The 17700-nt window shown below is 32.1% G+C and overlaps 1 protein-coding gene across 2 annotated transcripts; it reads right to left on the bottom strand.

Moving 5' to 3' along the window:
• Window positions 1-316: 316 nt before the first annotated feature.
• On the bottom strand, window positions 317-12979 carry LOC105331075 (calpain-9). 2 transcript variants are annotated; one of them, XM_034471092.2, is made up of 11 exons: window positions 12317-12979; window positions 6655-6783; window positions 6070-6207; window positions 4337-4530; window positions 3804-3972; window positions 2916-3079; window positions 2490-2662; window positions 2238-2351; window positions 1926-2047; window positions 1611-1828; window positions 317-1441 (listed from the first exon to the last, which is right to left on the bottom strand). In XM_034471092.2, exons 1-11 carry the CDS (start codon window positions 12500-12502, stop codon window positions 1408-1410), a joined length of 1641 nt encoding a protein of 546 aa, XP_034326983.1. In that variant the 5' UTR covers window positions 12503-12979; the 3' UTR covers window positions 317-1407. The 2 variants fall into 2 exon arrangements, with proteins under 2 accessions (XP_034326983.1, XP_034326984.1); XM_034471093.2 differs by having other exon boundaries at window positions 6076-6207; window positions 12317-12978.
• Window positions 12980-17700: the final 4721 nt, after the last annotated feature.

Genomic DNA, 17700 nt, shown 5'->3' with positions numbered 1-17700 from the left:
AAATGTGAACAACCTAAGGCTATTAATTGGATGCAATTCATGTATTTTCCTTCAGATCCATATTTCACGGTAAAATCGTCTTCTTTAGATCTCAAACATCTTGTTTGAAATAATATATAAATATATAGGAAATACCCAAATTATAAAAGTTACATATATGTATGGATTTTTTCTTAACTAAACATATTATACCTTAAAAATGTAGGTAGATTTAATGGTAAGTTGTTTGAATATTCAGCCTTGTCAAATAGATTGGCCTTTGCATGGTTGAAATATCTTTTAATTACATATTTTAAAAAAGTAAAAAAAAAAAACGTTTGTTTCATCAATTTATTGATTTGAACGTAGAAAATGTGAACAACCTAAGACTATTAATTGGTGACAATTCATGAAGGCATTTTCCTTCAGATCCGTATTTGACTTTATAATCGTCTTTTTAGGATCTTAAACATCTTGTCAAAATATGAGGTCACGAACTTTTATGGATCGGTGTATTATAGCTATCAACATTTAAACTGTAAAATATACATAAAATTAACCAGCGACTCAGCTACTGGTTAGTACGAAACATGTTAACAGTAGGAGAGTACTAGTAAAATTCGAACAAAATATGTACAATAGCGAATTTATTGATGTATTGCAGAAAGGCTATCATGTCACATTTCAGTACTACATGTGTAACCTTATTCGTTATTCTTACAACTAATGAGCGTAAAAAACGAATTATAAAAAGCACTATAATACTGTTTATTTGCTCTATAGGCATTGAAGCATTTACCTTATATATCAAAAGTAATCAAAGTGCAGATATAGATTATATTTGTTTACGTATCATTGTTTGTATATGTTTTACCAATTTAAACCGCTCACAATCTTTTTGCAACTGTCTGACAGAATCTTTGACAGAAATCAATGCGACAAATGATGGTGTCTTCTATGGGTTTTATGCATAGTTTTACGTGGAAGTGAAAAAAAAAATGATAAAATGCCACTTGGTGAGCATAATACACAAGTGAAGCCTATATCATAGGCTATATTATTGACTGAGTAAAATAAAAGTTCATTTGGCAGGTGATTCTAGCTATGAATGATAAAATAAGTATGACATTTAAGAATTCAAATATCATGATATGAAAACGAAAATTTTAAAATGTTTTACAATGAATTTTTGATTTTAATGTCTTTGAGTTTAAATGTATATCTATATAACATGCATATGGGTGTAAAAAAAAAAATTCTGTGCATGTGATGAAAATGATTGCAAAAAAAATGTTTCTGATACTGTCTATGCAGTTTTGACACATGAGGAAATTGTTGCATAATTGTCAGGGGTTTTTTGGAAGGTGACGTCACAAAGGAAAAATTTCGGCTCGTCGTCAAGCAAATGCTTAACAACCGTGTAATGCGTCAGTGCGACCAAGGTAAACTGTTCGCAATTGGGCTAAAAAAGAAAAAGAACCTTTCATAAGTATAACTTATTGATAAGTAAAAGCTTATTCAAATGTTATTCTGCGTTAAATTTATATTGATTTAAAAGTTTGTACGTTTACATACAGTTTTGATTCCAAAAAAGAAAACAAATTGCTAGTTTAATGTCGGCTGAAACCTACATGCATTCCATTTTGCAGACGGAGAAGACTCTCATTAAATATTCCCGTTGGAAGTTTGGCAGTTGCGTAGTTGGCACAAGAATATATTGGCCTGGGTCGAGGAAGAAACGCCCAGAGGTTTCCCTGTATTCGGCGTAGGTCTCTTCGTTTTCAGGCATCAGTGGGTCGTTATTGTCGAAAAAACTCTTCCCAAGAGCCCCAGTAGGCTTTGTGTAAAGCTAAGATACAAATGAAATAAACACAAATTATGCATGAATTTCAAAATATATTATCAAGTTTTGATTACAGATAACTTTTTTTTAACATAGTATTCACCTGAAATATTTCGAAACCAATAGCGAAGAGACCAACGCCCTCTAACTTCTCGTGTCTTCGATACACTTGCAAAAGGGAGATAATAAGTGGAAGGCGACCATTAAATCGTCTCTGGACCACCACTGAAGTTACAAAATTGTTTAATTAAACCCTCCATAAACTTAAATAAACATATTACACTATTAAATAATCAGACAATTTAACGAAATCTCTTTTTACATTGAATCAAAAACAAATGTGCAAGCAAAATGTTTTTCTTTGATATTTGATATACTTTATGGGAAAAAAAACAAATAAAGAGTAAAACCTTACCATCAGTATGCAATGTAATGAGGTACTGGGGATTCTGGTAAAAGGATTCACATTCTAGCCATCCACCTGCGTTTAAGCTCGTTTTCCACGATCCTTTAAAACTCATTTGATATTCTGTAATATCATCAAACAGTAAGTAAAATCCGTGGATTCAAATGTAAGAAATTTACAGGGTTTTTGTTTTTGGTTTTTTTTTTGCTATTTTGAAAAAAGCAGTTCATCGAACTTCAAAGGAGCAACTAAATATGATACCTGCTCTGTCGCTAATTCCATCGTGGTCGAAGTCTGGAGACAAGTTGCACACAATCATGTTGCAATACTCTCGCCGGAAGTCGTCATAGTTCATCCAGAACTCTCCATCGTCTCGCGATAGAATTTCAAGTTGATCTTTGACCTCATTATTTACGTGATCCCATTCTTCACTCCTTAAATGTTGGAGTACAGATATTGTTGATATTTACTTAGTAATACAATAGTATACGTTTTCTTACTTTTCTGATTTGGAAACGTGTTAAATTAGTAGTGGTTTCTCAAGAAATATTTCTAGAAATTTAACGTTTTATAGAAAAAACCTGTAATCTGAAAAAGTGGATAGTTGTTATAAAAGCAGATGATTTTGATAAGATGGAAAGTATTTCTATTGTTGATACAAGATGGCATTATCTAACACAAACTTACCCATCGCACCACGCGCCGTTCCATTCGGTATCCCCCCAAGGGTTTCGTACGCGGATAAGCTTGGTTGTTCCGGATTTATACGGAATTTCCTCCACGGCAGTTATTACGTATGAGTGGTTGGACACCATTCCTCGCTTTTCTCTTTCATCTCTGTCCTCTTTATCCTAGGGACACAAGATAATATTTGTGAACTTAAGTTTACTGTAGAATATTTGAATTTCATATTCCTTTTCGTATAATGTATAAAAATACGATGTATGTCTACGCAAATTCAGCTTTGTTGTTTTTTTTTTACTGATTTCCATAAAATAATCTATATCCAAGGAGCCAATTTTCCTGCATTGTGAATTAAGAATTAGTATTAACATTAAATCAATATCACAGAAGTGAAAGCAAGGACTATTGCACGTATTTGTAGGTGTATCCGCAATAAATATTGGTTCCAGACGAAATATAAGGCCAAGTTTTTTCTATGTTTAGCGTCTGCGGACGGATTGGTTTTCAGATGTAAAAATATGAAGTTTTGTGCCAAAGATATGGATTTTTTATTATATTATTATTTATTATTTTTGTTACAAAATGAAGAAAATACCTCAAAATATATAATTAATTTTATTTTGTTGAACCTTTAAAGTTGTGTGTTTTTTCTAAGGTTTGTAGGGGGGTTTTTTCCCGATAGAAATAGATTTTGGTGTTTTGGGTGGACGCTAAACAAAGAAAAAAACTTGCAATGGCCTAACGCTTTCACTGTATATCTGTTTCGCAATTACCAACTAAAGCGATTTTTTGTAAACACATGTACTTCAGTTCACCTAGGAAAAATACGATTTTTTTGTTTATTTATTTTTTTAGCTTAACAGACTCTTTGCATAAAGAGACAACGCTTACCACACTTAAGCAGCCGATGACGGCGCCACACTGATAAGCCGCCCTAATGAGGTAGAAATCGTGTTCCTTTAATTCAGCAGGGTTGTACCACTCGGCAAGGCCACCAGTCAGGTCAGTAAAGGCATCTGCCTCGAAGCCGTATTCCAGTGCCTCATAAGATTTGTTAAGCCTGTGTAAATGGATGAATATAAGATACCGTGTCACTAGTCCTTTATTACATGTAGAGATCAACATTGGCGTAATCTTTGGCTTCATTAAATATTGTATTTTTTTTATATTTTTTTTCGGCTTTTTTATATGATTAACTTTTGTTTAGTGTACAGTATCATATTTTGACAAATTTTGAATTGATTTTTATCATATATATAAAATTTTTTATTAAACAAACTGTATATCTGGTTTTTAATTAATATTATATAACATGCGTATATGTATAAATGTATATGTATAATTGAATCACCTATTCAATGACAATTCAATTCAAAACGCATTAGTTTTGTACCAATATAATTCAGCAATTACTGTTCACCTACTTGGCGTATGCTTTTTCCACTAGAGATACCCAGAATTCATCCGGATCGGACGAGTGAGCAAATAATATTTCATCATTTACAGTTGGAAGGAGATCATCAATATGGACATCCACCCATTTCCCGAACTGCCAGAAGCGACAGTGAAATTTCCCGTCATAATAAGGCGTTCCGAATGTGTTGTCACTTGGTATGATCTGTTCAGATAATTAAAAGGGTTAATGATGCATTTGAACTGATAGCTATGCGAGCAGAACTCTCCCTTCCTGGAAGATAAATTCTCAAAGGAATAATTTTCTTTTCAAAATGTTTTTGACGCGTCATTATTTTGTTTTCCTCGCCATTTTATGGAGACAGCGTTTACTCCACATTATTGAGAGATAAAAATACAAAAATGAAAGAAGAAATCGACGACAGGAAATAGCAAGTTACTAAATATCATACATATCATGATAATTTTTTTTCATAATTTAATATTGAATGTCAATATCCAATATAGTAAACAGCAAATATCTCAGAACTTCAAAATAATAATGTTCATTTTCTGCTCGCATGCAGACAATTTGTTTTTCCTTATTGAATTACACTAAGCTCTCTTAATTAAGAACCGTCAATTAAATCGGCTTTCAGACTTGCAGTGGTGCAAAGCAAACCATTAGGCAAACAAGGCAAATATTTGTGTACTTTTTCTTTGGATCTTTAAATTAACATCGAATTGCATAGAACGGTATTGGAAATGAGATCGAAACCTTGCTTCTGAATTGCGAAAGCGGATCGTTATCGTGCAATTTGTGGCGAATTTAGGGAGAATAGAATTACCTGGGAATTAGAGTAAAGCGGTAGAGATTTCAAGATCTCAATAAATATCAACGACAGTTGAGAGTGTTCGATCTGCCGTAATTTAGTCTGGTTTTCTTCTCTTTTTTTTTCAATTGCTCTAGCTTATTGAAGGTTGTGCAAACAGCGCAGCGTTATTTGAATTAATTTTAGATTATTATGTTCTCCCAATTTTTTGTAGCATCGAGTCAAATAATGGAAAATGAGTGGTTGAAATAAAATTGATGACGTTCAGCTCAGCATCACATATTCCTATAAGTTTATGATGAAAATTAAAACTAGAAATGGCCGGAACTAGTTAAACTGTTTTATCGATTAATTAATAAAATGGATCAAATGTCCTTTAAACAAATTGATAAAATATCATATCTTGTTCCATGACGCATACGACCTTATTGCTGCCATATTTATTTTATAGCATCATATTTATTTTATTGCATCGGATTTCTAAATTGTAAAATTCATATTGGTCAAGTTTCAAGCTGCGTGATCGTTTAAAATAAGGATTGGCAATGCCCAGTGAATTGCATTGTTATTTTATTACTCTACCAAAACACGTCAAACAATATGCCAGCATCTGAGTTTTTTCTTCCATAAAGAAGGGGGGGGGGGTGAACTTTTGCCTACTAGACCCTTTACATTAAAAAAAAAAAACAGTCATAAAATGTAAAAAAAAAAAAAAAAAAAAAAAAAAAAAAAATCTTCTGAAATATAAAAATATGAATCCCTATGGGGCCTTTGCTATATATAAAATTAATGAATGCCAGTTCCAAGGCGGGAGGGGGGGGGGGGGTCCGACTAAACCTAGTGGACATACCCCCAACCCCCTCCCCGCCATTCTAAATCCACGCATGATTATAATTTTAATGGCATTCCAATATATTCAACATGTTACTTACGTATACCTTGCTTATAAGTTCGGGTTTCTCGGCAATGGCTGACAGGGTAGAGAGGAACCAGCAATTGTTTAGTTCCCCTTGTTTCATGTCATGTCGGCTGGTGCCATCAGATATTAGGACCGGATTGGGCCGGATTTCCTACAACACAGAAAAGCCGATGTTAGGCTTAAAAATCCTCTACATTAATGCTATTTAGGATTAATTCATATCCGACTTTTATCAAAATTTAAGCAAGGATGACGTTTTAAACAAATCTAAAATAATTGTGATAGTGTTTCATTTAATTGTTTGGTTTCATTAACGTAAATATAATATTATTATAGATCAGACACGCTAGAAACCTAAGTGTACAGTTGTCTGTTCATATTTCAAAACCTTAGTCCGAACATAAATTATTGTTATATGGTGATAACAAACCTAAGTTTTGAAAACCTGAATGCCCTTTTATTTACGGTCGTTAACAACAGAAAGTGATTTTTAATATGATACAGAAAATATACTGTATTTAACAAGTATGTATAACAGTGGTTAAAGTTTCACTATTTATTAAAACTGATCAAACTATAGATGACGTTTGATACTTACTGATGGTCTTTTCCACACAACGTTTTTGGTGAGTTGTTTATTTTTAAAAATGGAGGAATCGTTCGCTGGAAACTCTTGATCAACAAACAGCTTTGTGGTCTCTCCTTTTGATTTTGCAGACCTTGATCTCTGGAAACAATTAACATAAGACTTGGTTATTACTGCAAGAAATTGTTTTAAAGGATTATTAACTGTTTCCTTTAAACACAGTCCAAGAGAGCAGAAATTAGCCAAAATTTGTATCATTTCACTTTTGTATTAGAGCGAACGTAAGATAATTAGTTTGTAACATTTGAATACGGTATATATATATTTTTTTTGCCTAAAAGTCTTTAACATATTATGTTCCGATAACATTTCTCTCCTTTTTAAGACTTGAACCAATGAGGCCTTTTTTTTTACCAATATTCAAATGTTTGCTTAAATTGGTGATTTTGTCTTTAAATTCTATAATGTACTTATATTGCATACTATATACATACATGTATGTACAATAAATTTCATTTCCCTTGAAAGTGTATATTTCGTACAAGTACGACTGATCAATCATAAATCTACTATTTGAACCACATTATAGTACTTGGAATCATAACACTTAACACAGAACTATCATTGGGAGGATTCCATTGATATTCAAGAAAATGTAAACCGTAGTTAGGCTCGGGCTATAACTCTATTGTTAGCGAAAAGTTCATGGCTGCGGTGATGTGAATATTTCATGATTTCTTCTAATGACTATGATGGACATTTTTTATTCCCCAGAGGGATATTAACACGCACATTGGTGAAAACCACGCTGGATCCAAAAAAAAAAATCGTGGAGCGAAGCAAGCTGATAAAAATGGCTAACCCAACTCAGGCTTATCATTAAATAATTATAGAAGTTCACGACACCACATTTTATCGCCCTTTAGTGCTCAATCAATAGAAAGGGAATTATTTGTTTTGTTTCGATAAGCGTTCAGTGCGAGATCGTATTTGTATATTAAAGTTGTTTATTGATATATAGTTTGCATGAGCAAATTGAGAAACCAACAAATGCATTAGGTAATTAAAATGTCTCCTTTTTTCAACTGTTCGTGAAATAATACATTTTTAAATATTACAAGTGATCATTTTTTATTGCGTGTTACGTATTAATTAGCATCAATTAAAGTACTATACGAGAATTATGCTAATTTTAGTAAGACTGCAAATCCAATGCACCTATATATTTGATTCTCGCGATTATTAAAATAGCTTTTTCTACTGCGTAGGAAAAAATACCTTTATGTGACAATTTTTGGAAGATTATGAGAATGCATAAATAAATGAACGGAAAAGCAATGATGAACCAAAAAATGTGATAAAAGGAAACAAAAAACCACACGAAAGATCTTCCTGCCGCCAACAACACAGTCGTCTGTACAGACGACGGCTTTGGAAGTCGTCAGGAAAAAAGCGTTCAGTTCTCCTATTTTTCGTTCTGGGACGCGATTTCCCATTAAATCGCACTCTTAGTAGTTCTGTCGGGGTGGAGATATGACTGCAGGCCAACATGACCAGGTAAAATATCACGTGGGTGGTAAAATAGACATTTACGACATTTTAGACGCACTTTATCTTGTAACCATAGCTATGAATTGTGATTTCATCGATTTAATCATTAAAGCGCGTTATAATCACTAAAATCTGTATATAAATAGAAATTTAATAACAGTAATCAAAGCGTTAGCTTCATTTTCCACAGGAGACCATATCCATTTTTGAATCATTTCTGATTCTACTGAAATATTTGAAATTCTATGATGGTGTCAATGAACTTAGCGATTAAATACTGTAAGCACTGCAAGATGACAATAGGTTTGCAACCGAGATTTTTCTACATGTTTTAAACTTACAAACAAGTAATCAAAAAATCTCTAACACAAAGTTTCCTTTATTTATTTATTTATTCTTTGGATAGAACGCATTCCTATAAGGTATACATTGGATATTGAATTTGTGTATTTTTAATTGCATTGAGGAGAAACTATTGATTACCCTAAAGTGTGTTTCATTTCATTTTGGTTAACCTAGGGAATCATAACTATTCAGAACAATGCCAATTATTTTGAATTGAATTCTATATTCGGCTTTTTATATATCTCAAAAATAGATTTAATTGAAAGTTCAGGTATTGTTGTGATATGAACAATATACAAGACAAATAAGTATAAATTAAGAACTACTTAGTTTGCTCTTTTATTTTACTTTTCTATGATAAAGATCTATTTTCAGCGTTTTATTTGCCCGACACATTTGCTTTATTTGCCTATTTTTAAACTCAGATTTACATTTCACACAGTTATTTAGCTAAAAATTTAAGCTGTAATTTAATTATTAAGATAAAAAGGAAAATTACATTTAAATCTCAAGTATATAACACTGTGCCGGATAATTATGCCAGTGCCAAGGTGGCATTTTTGCACCCGCTTAAGCTGCATATATCGAAAAATTGAAATATGCCATATGATAGACCAGTGCTTACTGAGTTAAAAACAACCTTTTTTATCAGTGTATCTCACCTGTCAGGTAAGATATTTACCTTTCAAAAATAAATTCCTAAAGGAAAATAATTTTTCCCATAGGAAAATCAATATTCCTATAGGTAATTTGAAATTTCCTATCGGAATACAAGAACTTCCTATAGGAATTTCAATTCCGATAGGATTTGATAAAATCCGATAGGAAAACTGAATATCCTATAGGAAAACTACATGTCTGAATCAAATTCCTACAGGAATTACCATTCTCCTATAGGAAATATAAGTCCTACAGGACTTTTTAAAAATCCTATAGGATTGTCAATATTTCCTGTAGGAGAGTCAATTTTCCTATGGGAATTATCATTTTCCGATGGGATATTAATTTTTGAAGGTAAATATCTCACCTGTCAGGTGAAACACACTAAATATAAAAGTGGATATATACTCTCTAGACAATGGTCTATCATTTGGTATACATGGATTTTTCCGAAACTGAATCTTAAGCGGGTGCAAAAATGCCACCTTGGCACTGGCATAATTATCCGGCACAGTGTTATATACTTGTATGTATCTGTTTGCAAACGATATTTGGCATATGGCATCTTGTTTGAGTGTATGCTTAACCTTTTTCGGTTGTTTATGAAGAGAAATCTTTTTTTATTTTAATTTTTTTTAAGGGGGTGTCGATTTAAAAGGTCTTTGCATAGTACATGATAAATTGTACGGAAGCGCATTGCTGCCAATTAAAGTAAATTGAAACTAAGTTTTACAGATAGTAAATATTTTTTCAATCAGAATATCCATTGATGAATTTGAAATTGATATTGACTACTATTTCAGAACCACCTTTTAATCGAGGAAAATGTGACGTATTAATCTGTATTAAGGTGGGAAAAAAAGTTTTTTTTGGCAGATACGTGTCATTACGTCGTTTTTTTTCTTTCTTTTTTTCTTTCTTTTTTTTTTTTTTCTTTTGATGTTATTTGTGAATTGCAGATGGAAATGGACGAACTCTCTATTAATTTTCATGTGCAAACTTCTTTCATTGCATCATTTGTTGAATTACAATGGTCGAGGGGTTATTATGTATATTTGGAGATTAGCAGATAAAACCTTCAGACAGTGATTGAATATATTAATATCAATTGAATAAAAAAAGAAATAAATTCGAGAACACACATAGTCACAACAGATAATGTAGAGATTCTCACCTAAAAATAATACATAATATATTTGGGAGGGTTTTTTTAACGATTGAAATATTAATATGATTTTGAGTTATAAATTTTATTGATTGATTCTAGCAAATCGAGTCATGCAAAAACAAAAACATGCCTTTTGTCAATATTGTTGTCCTGCAACGTGACTTGGATAGACGTAAAACAGAGTCGCATAAATAACAGGTGTTTTTAAACTGATTAACATGTTGTTCCAACGAAAATTTTTAGAGAACACGGTGGATATTGTGGTTTTTTGATACTATTCTGGGAAAAATTATTGATTTAATGGAAGATAATGTTTTATAAATGATACAGGACTCCTCTTTATGTAGCCCCTGCGTATGTTAATTTACACAGTTTTTGTACATGAATATTTAAATGCTATACTCTCCGGGAGTACATTATATATGCGTTCACCATGCAAGTTAAATGAACAGTTTCAGTCTGTGGGTCTTTATGCAATTTAGATTGCGTCATTCTCACTTGAACAAAATCAGTTTTAAATAATAAATCAACCTGAAACTCTTTTGGGGATTCCTGTTAAATCTTAGATTCGTTAAATTAAGGTAATCAATGTTCTCGACCATTCATGGCGAAGCTTAAGAGGAAAGCTTCCTAAAAATGTATTAAATATTACATTTTATGAAATGTGATGATTTTTTTCAAACAAATATTAATATGTACACTGTTACTTTTGACAGTATCCGATGCTGTTTGAATCAATACATGTTTAAAGCCTTTGAAAACCATTGTCTTGCCACAGTAAACAGAATACAATGTACTTCAAAGATATCTTATTATGCTACTTTTCATCTGAAGTAAATATCTGATATCTTAAATATAGTATATTAGAGCCTTCGTCCTAACTATTATAGGAGGGTATGACCGTTTATGAGCGTATAATGTAAAGGACTGACGCACATCATATAGGATGACTTTTTAATGGATTCATGAAAATGCGTTAAATCGGAATAGACCGTTTATCACATCTTATTAGTAACTTTTATTTCAAACTAAGAACATGTGGATGTGTCGTATCATCTTGCCCAGATACTCGTCATACTGTACAGTCATGTGGAATTGTTTATATTCGTTGGAACTTAATTTTCGTGGATTCCGGGATTTTGTGGGTACACTTAACACACCAATCTCAATCCCATCATAATGTAGAACTCACTCATTATTCCTTAAAGTATTTTAACGAAACTACGAACCCAAGAACCTGTAAAAATATCTACAATCCACGGAATTTTGCACCCACGAATTCAACTGATTTAACAGTACATTCTGCATTGCAAAAAAGCATACAAGTAAACATTTGTCATACTATGCTAAAAGAAACAAATCATTAAAATGATACGTGATATTTTGGGATTACGCTACAATAACTTTGAATTTAATTCTTTTTCAGCTTTTGTAACTTTAACTGAAAGAATTTCAACAAAGGTAAGATGAATGTATTTTTTCGTGACTAGTAGTAATTTATAAGTCAATATTTTTCACTAAACATTTGTCAGTATCGTTTTAGCAGACCAATTTCATATTCATATAGTCAACCTCGTGATATATATTAATACGTTAATTATTTAATGACATGTGAGCTGTAAAATCAACTAGCTCAAGGGAGTGACATTTGAGGAATATCCATTTAGCACAGAGATGACAATTTACATTGAAAAATCGTTGTTTCATTAAGTATTTTCAAAGTACGTGTCAACATTCAGGGAGCAGTATGGTACCGATGTTACATCAAAATCAACAAATCGGTAGAGACATGACAATTTATCATTTGTATTTAAAACATTTTAAATAATTGTAAAAATGTGTTCGATCTTGGTTTAGAAGTACATAACTTTATAATCCACAAAACATTGCCCCGGACACGTCACAATATACAAGTATATAATATTACAATAGCAATTAGTATATACTTACACTGGATCCCCCGCCCTGCGTGGATTTAACTATGTTCACCCAGTTCCGGGGGGTGCTCTTCTCCCTGCATCTCATGGACCTCTGTCCTGACGAGGTCCTGGTCACATGTTCATTGTTATTTATGGTCTTCACGGGGACCAAGTCCTTACGGGTTTTACGAACTGGCAAGGACACCGAACATCCCATTGAGAAATTCTCAATTGCACTTGCTTTGATCTATTATATCTTCTTCACATTTCTAGAAGAATAAATCTTCAATATGTAAACAATATTTTTTTTCTCTTCAAAAGTTGTCTACATCCTGCACAGTACGAGTATAGCTAAGACTCCAAAAAGCTTCGAGTGAAAAGCTGCTTGAATAAATAAAGGTAGAAGATTCCTTACATTTTTTTCATGGTCGTCCTATGAATCTAATCAATAAAATTCATATCACGTTTTTCATAAATGATTCTGGGTCTTCTGGCGTAACACAGAGAATGTTATGAGCCTCCTGAAAAAAATCTAATAAGCTGTATGAAGTCGCCGGTTAACACCACCTCCAGCGAAAAATTCAAAAACAATAGTTCGGTTTATCAACACCTTTGCTATTATATTCCGTGTAAAATCAATTCCCGCTGCCTCCCGAAATGGCGCGAACTTCCTAGGCACAAAAACTAAAGCGCGGCGGCAGGCGACTTGTGATGGAATCGATACGGCTTTAATGCTCGACGCTTTAATTGTTTGAAGATCGATGTGGCAAACAAAACCCAATTTTCGATAGACTTTTTTTTTCATTTAACTTGTAAATCCTTATTAAAATACCACGGCGACGCCATTGAAACTTGCTGTTTTTATGATATATATGGAAGAATTCAATAAACAACTGTTTCTTTTATTTTAACTGTGATTTGTTTTTTTAAACACAATATTGAACACGCGAAAAACATATAACCGTACATTTTAACTGTTTTAATTGGTACGTACTTGTAAGAAGGCAAATAAATGCTAGATGTATTCCCTGATATTAAATAGCAATGTTACGTGACTTATTGCAGTTTAGTTTGGATCAATTAAAATCGAATCAGAAAGGATGAAAAATAAACCAAACAATCCATTAATTGATGTAATTGTAAATTGGTCGCAAAAATTGAGGAAGAATCCAGATATCTGTCATTATTGTGTCAAGCGATATGTAGAGAGAAAGAAGACGTCATAAGCACCAACAACAATCGTAAATTAATAATGTATACAAGAGTGAACTTATCACATAATGGCAGGGGTGTAGAAGATGTTTTCTCATCCGACAGCAAAATAGAATATAGATGATTAATAATTGATGCGGACGGTATGGAGTTCATCATAAAACTTAGGTCAATGTACAATGTAATCTAATTAATTTACCAATGGCCTTTTCCCCGTTTTGATTAATTTTACCCACCCAACCTTATGTTTTTTTTTTATTTTTATTTCAGTAGATCAAACTAAAAACACAATCAAAATAACACCTGGTTAAATTGCCTTAATTAACATCCTAATAATCTAAAAAGTTTCTTACTTTTTTTCTATATATGTTTATGTCGGGTCCGGAATACTTTCGCAGGGGAAAGTTATATATGTATTGCATTATTAGCATATATTTCATTTTAAGATGATGTCATCCGACAGTTGTATTTTTTTTATTTTAACATTTTTAAGAAAATAATAATTTTATGGATATCGGTGGATATATGCATTGTGTCTTAAACAGGTTTGGGGTTTTTTTTAGCTGTTAGTATAGTCGTCAAATTGAAAGACCTAATTTCAATTTTAAAGTGATGATTTAACGTTTGAATATCTTCAATATATTGTATGACCTAAAAGCAATAAAAAGTATTTATCAACGAAAAATATTTACTTTATAATATAACATGTTATTAACGTCTTGAATATTTTTTAATCAAGCAGATTAAACAAATATCATATTGATTGTAATTAATTTTTCCGGTTCAAACTTATGGCTAAAAAATGAAGATATCGGGTTTCAAATCTGGGCATAGAGATTCTTACTTTTGTCAAATATCAAAGCAAACGACACCGTCAAGGCCATCCATAAAAAAAGAATAAATTTGCTTTTGGTCTTGGACAGGCAAATCCAACGTGAATCCTTAGTGAGCAGAATGTTACAGTAGCTTCATCATTGGTAAGAAGAGAAACCCGGATTGCGTACTGGATGATTATGTGGACAAAAAGATAAATTTTTAATTGGCTTCAAAGAAGGTGGTTTGGGGAGCATTTGTAAAAACGATTAATTCGTATAATGCGACTGCTGATACGCAAATTGTTGAGGATGATTTTCTCCAACTAGGGGCACTTTGAGGAAACAAACAAAAAGTTTATAAAAACAGGACTCAAAAGACTGAGAATTGCCTTTCAACAAGATTTGAAGTGTCGTATAGGTAATTTTAGTGTGGTGGTGAATAAGAAAAAGCTTCAAGAAACTGATTTTAGATAAAGACTTTTCTAGAAATGCTTCAAAGACACACATGTATCGTAGTTATGATCACACAGCTACTGCATAACTGCATAGTTAACAAAAAAACCTTAGATTTATCGCACATATAGTAGTAATTTTGCAGACATTTATGTGCCGAATCTTTGACTGGTAAACTTCTAAACACCATTTTTGTGGGCAGGGTCTGTGGATGGTGGCGTCTATTCCCCCTTTTTAATAGTTATGATTTTTTTTTAGAACGTTTCAATGATCTCTGGCAAGAGTTTTGGTGAAAAAAAGATGTCCTTAGCAGCTAAATAAAAAACAAAAAAGAAAGTTGTGGAATCGAAGTTCTCCTAAAACGAAATCTTCTGGGTTTTGTTAGAATCAGAAAATGAAGGTATCAAATGAAGACAGCACAGATACGTGTGATATGACGTCTTTTTTTCTAAATAGTATACGTCATAATGTTTACAGGTCACTATATTTACATCGATTTTGTATGACGAAGTTTGTGATATCTTAACTGTTGTCTTTGATGTCCCTTCTTGTTTATGAATATTCATTCTTTAATAACATAGGACTTTGACTATACGTAAAGCTAAGACCATCGTCTAAAAAGTATACAACCACTTTTGTTTTAGTGTGTATTTCACCTGACAGGTGAGATATTTACCTTTTAAAGTTAATATCCCACAGGAAAATGATAATTCCCTTAGGAGAAATGATTCTCCTACAGGAAATATTGACAATCCTATAGGATTTTCTAAAAATCCTAGAGGAATTATATTTCCTGTAGGAGAATGGCATTTGCCGTGGGAATTTAATTTAGACAGGCAGTTTTTCTATAGGAAACTAATACCTACCATCGGATATTATCAAATCCTGTCGGAATTGAAATTCCTGTAAGAAGTTCTTTATTCCGACAGGAAATTTCAAATTTCCTGTAGGAATATTGTTTTTCCTATGGAAAAAATTATTTTCCTGTAGGAATTTATTTTTAATAGGTAAATATCTCACCTGACAGGTGAGTTACGATGATAACAAAGGTGCATGTAAACTCTTTAAGCAATGATCTAGCATGTGGCATATTTGAATTTTTCGATATATGCAGCTTTGACGGGTGCAAAAATGCCACCTTGGCACTGGCATAATTATCTGGCGCAGTGTTACAATATTTGAAAGAAAAAAAAACAGAACATAAAACATTTTAATTTTTTTCTTTTTAATTTTTTTTTCATTTATTTAACTGTTTTATTTATAATTTTTTTTTTTTTGGGGGGGGGGTGTTAAGTTTTTTATCATTATTCTTTTTTTTTTTTTTGGTTTTAGTCAATAGAAAATTTACATAATAAAACTAGCATTTTATTCGTCAAATAATCACATACGTTGAAATTTGAACCTGTTAACCCGGCTAGAGAACTCCCAGAAGAACACTAACTATCCTACACCAGTTATTAAAATCGACGGCGAACTTCGTTGCAATTACGGAATATCAATATTTTCTATCTTTTCCATAACAATAACACAAGCCTTCATATGAAAGCCATGGGAAACAAAACTGAAGAATTTTACCCAATTTTTGCTTGACTGTTTTCTTGTGTAATCATGAAAATCACTTATCTAAAAAAATGTTTACCATGGCTTGAAATGATGTGATCAAGCTGCGAAACTATAGTTTTATTTTCCCCTAAAAAAACTCATTTTAATTATTCCATTTCATGTAATGCAATGATACATGAAGCGCATATAGAGAAAATGAGTCTTCTGGGCTTTTGAATATATAGATATACTAGTACTAGTATACACAAGGCAAATGTTTGATCAATTGACCATTATTATATTTAGTACGAGTATATATACCTGTATAGTTTTTGTTTGTTTTTTCTTTTTTGGTTATTTTTTTTTTTTTTTTTTTTTTTTTTGGTTTTTGAGGGGTTTTTTTTTGTTTTTTCTCGTTTATTAGTTTTACTTTTTTGGGGTTTTTTGGTATTTCAGTATTGGTTTTTATAAAGTATGGAAAAGCTTAAAAATATGTTTGTGTACATTCAATATAAAATAGTACTTATTGGAAACGGGATATAAGCTATGAAAGATTCAGAAAACACACCTTGGCGTCCAGTACAAACTAAACATCGCTGACTCACGGAACCAGACTCAAACACTTTTTATTTCTCTTGACAATACCTGATGGTGTGATTCGCCATCCCAATCAAAATCCAATACTATATCTATCCTTCGCGGTGTTGCCTTATGAGACAAGTTTTGTACTTTCTATATATGTCGCGTGACATCTGATTTCATCAAAACTGCGTTGTCCACTATCTGGGCTGAACAATCAAATATGTGCGTCATCTTTCCAGCTTTGTTATATCATAAATTTTTGTGTTCTGTAGAAATCCATTGTAAATTTACATGTATATCTTTTTTCCTCATCATTTTACAAATATTTTTCTCTAGAATTGAAAATCTATGTCTGTTAATGTAATTATTCTCTTTGAATTATGAAAATCAATTTTTAAAGCATTTCTACGTTACAAGCTCAATCAACTTCATTTATTAATATATTATCCAAAAGAAATTGTCATAGGATACTTTAAAATCTCATAAACACCCGATAATTTGCAGATTAGTGTTTAATATAAGTTGAAGAAGTATCATATGCTCTACCTCATATTTCAGTGAGCTTTGTCAAGTTGGTAGTCTTTCTTCTGGGATTGAAATGGTTTACGTCCTAATATACAAGGTAACAGATAAAATGAGTGTTTCATGTAATCTCCCCGGATCGGATGTTGGTCGAATGGTTGATCGGTGTTTGCAATGATATCTTATTTAGTGATAACGTTTTATTTAGTAGTGAGCACTTTGACAAATCCGGTTCACTGATGAGGTTGACAAGATTGACAAAAAAATAATGACCACTGTCATTAGAAAA

The sequence above is a fragment of the Magallana gigas genome, chromosome 6 (genome assembly GCF_963853765.1).
Source record: "Magallana gigas chromosome 6, xbMagGiga1.1, whole genome shotgun sequence".
Taxonomy (NCBI): domain Eukaryota; kingdom Metazoa; phylum Mollusca; class Bivalvia; order Ostreida; family Ostreidae; genus Magallana; species Magallana gigas.
The sequence above is the reverse complement of the archived record's forward strand: the minus strand, read 5'-3'. Positions and strand labels throughout refer to the sequence as shown.

Excerpts from the sequence above, each read along its gene's own strand:
- LOC105331075 (XM_034471092.2), bottom strand. The coding sequence starts at position 12,502 with ATGGGATGTTCGGTGTCCTTGCCAGTTCGTAAAACCCGTAAGGACTTG. Across the intron at positions 6,784-12,316 it reads CGCAGGGCGGGGGATCCAGT|AGATCAAGGTCTGCAAAATC; the intron begins GTAAGTATATAC and ends AATTGTTTCCAG. Across the intron at positions 3,080-3,803 it reads TCATCGGCTGCTTAAGTGTG|GATAAAGAGGACAGAGATGA; the intron begins GTAAGCGTTGTC and ends TTGTGTCCCTAG.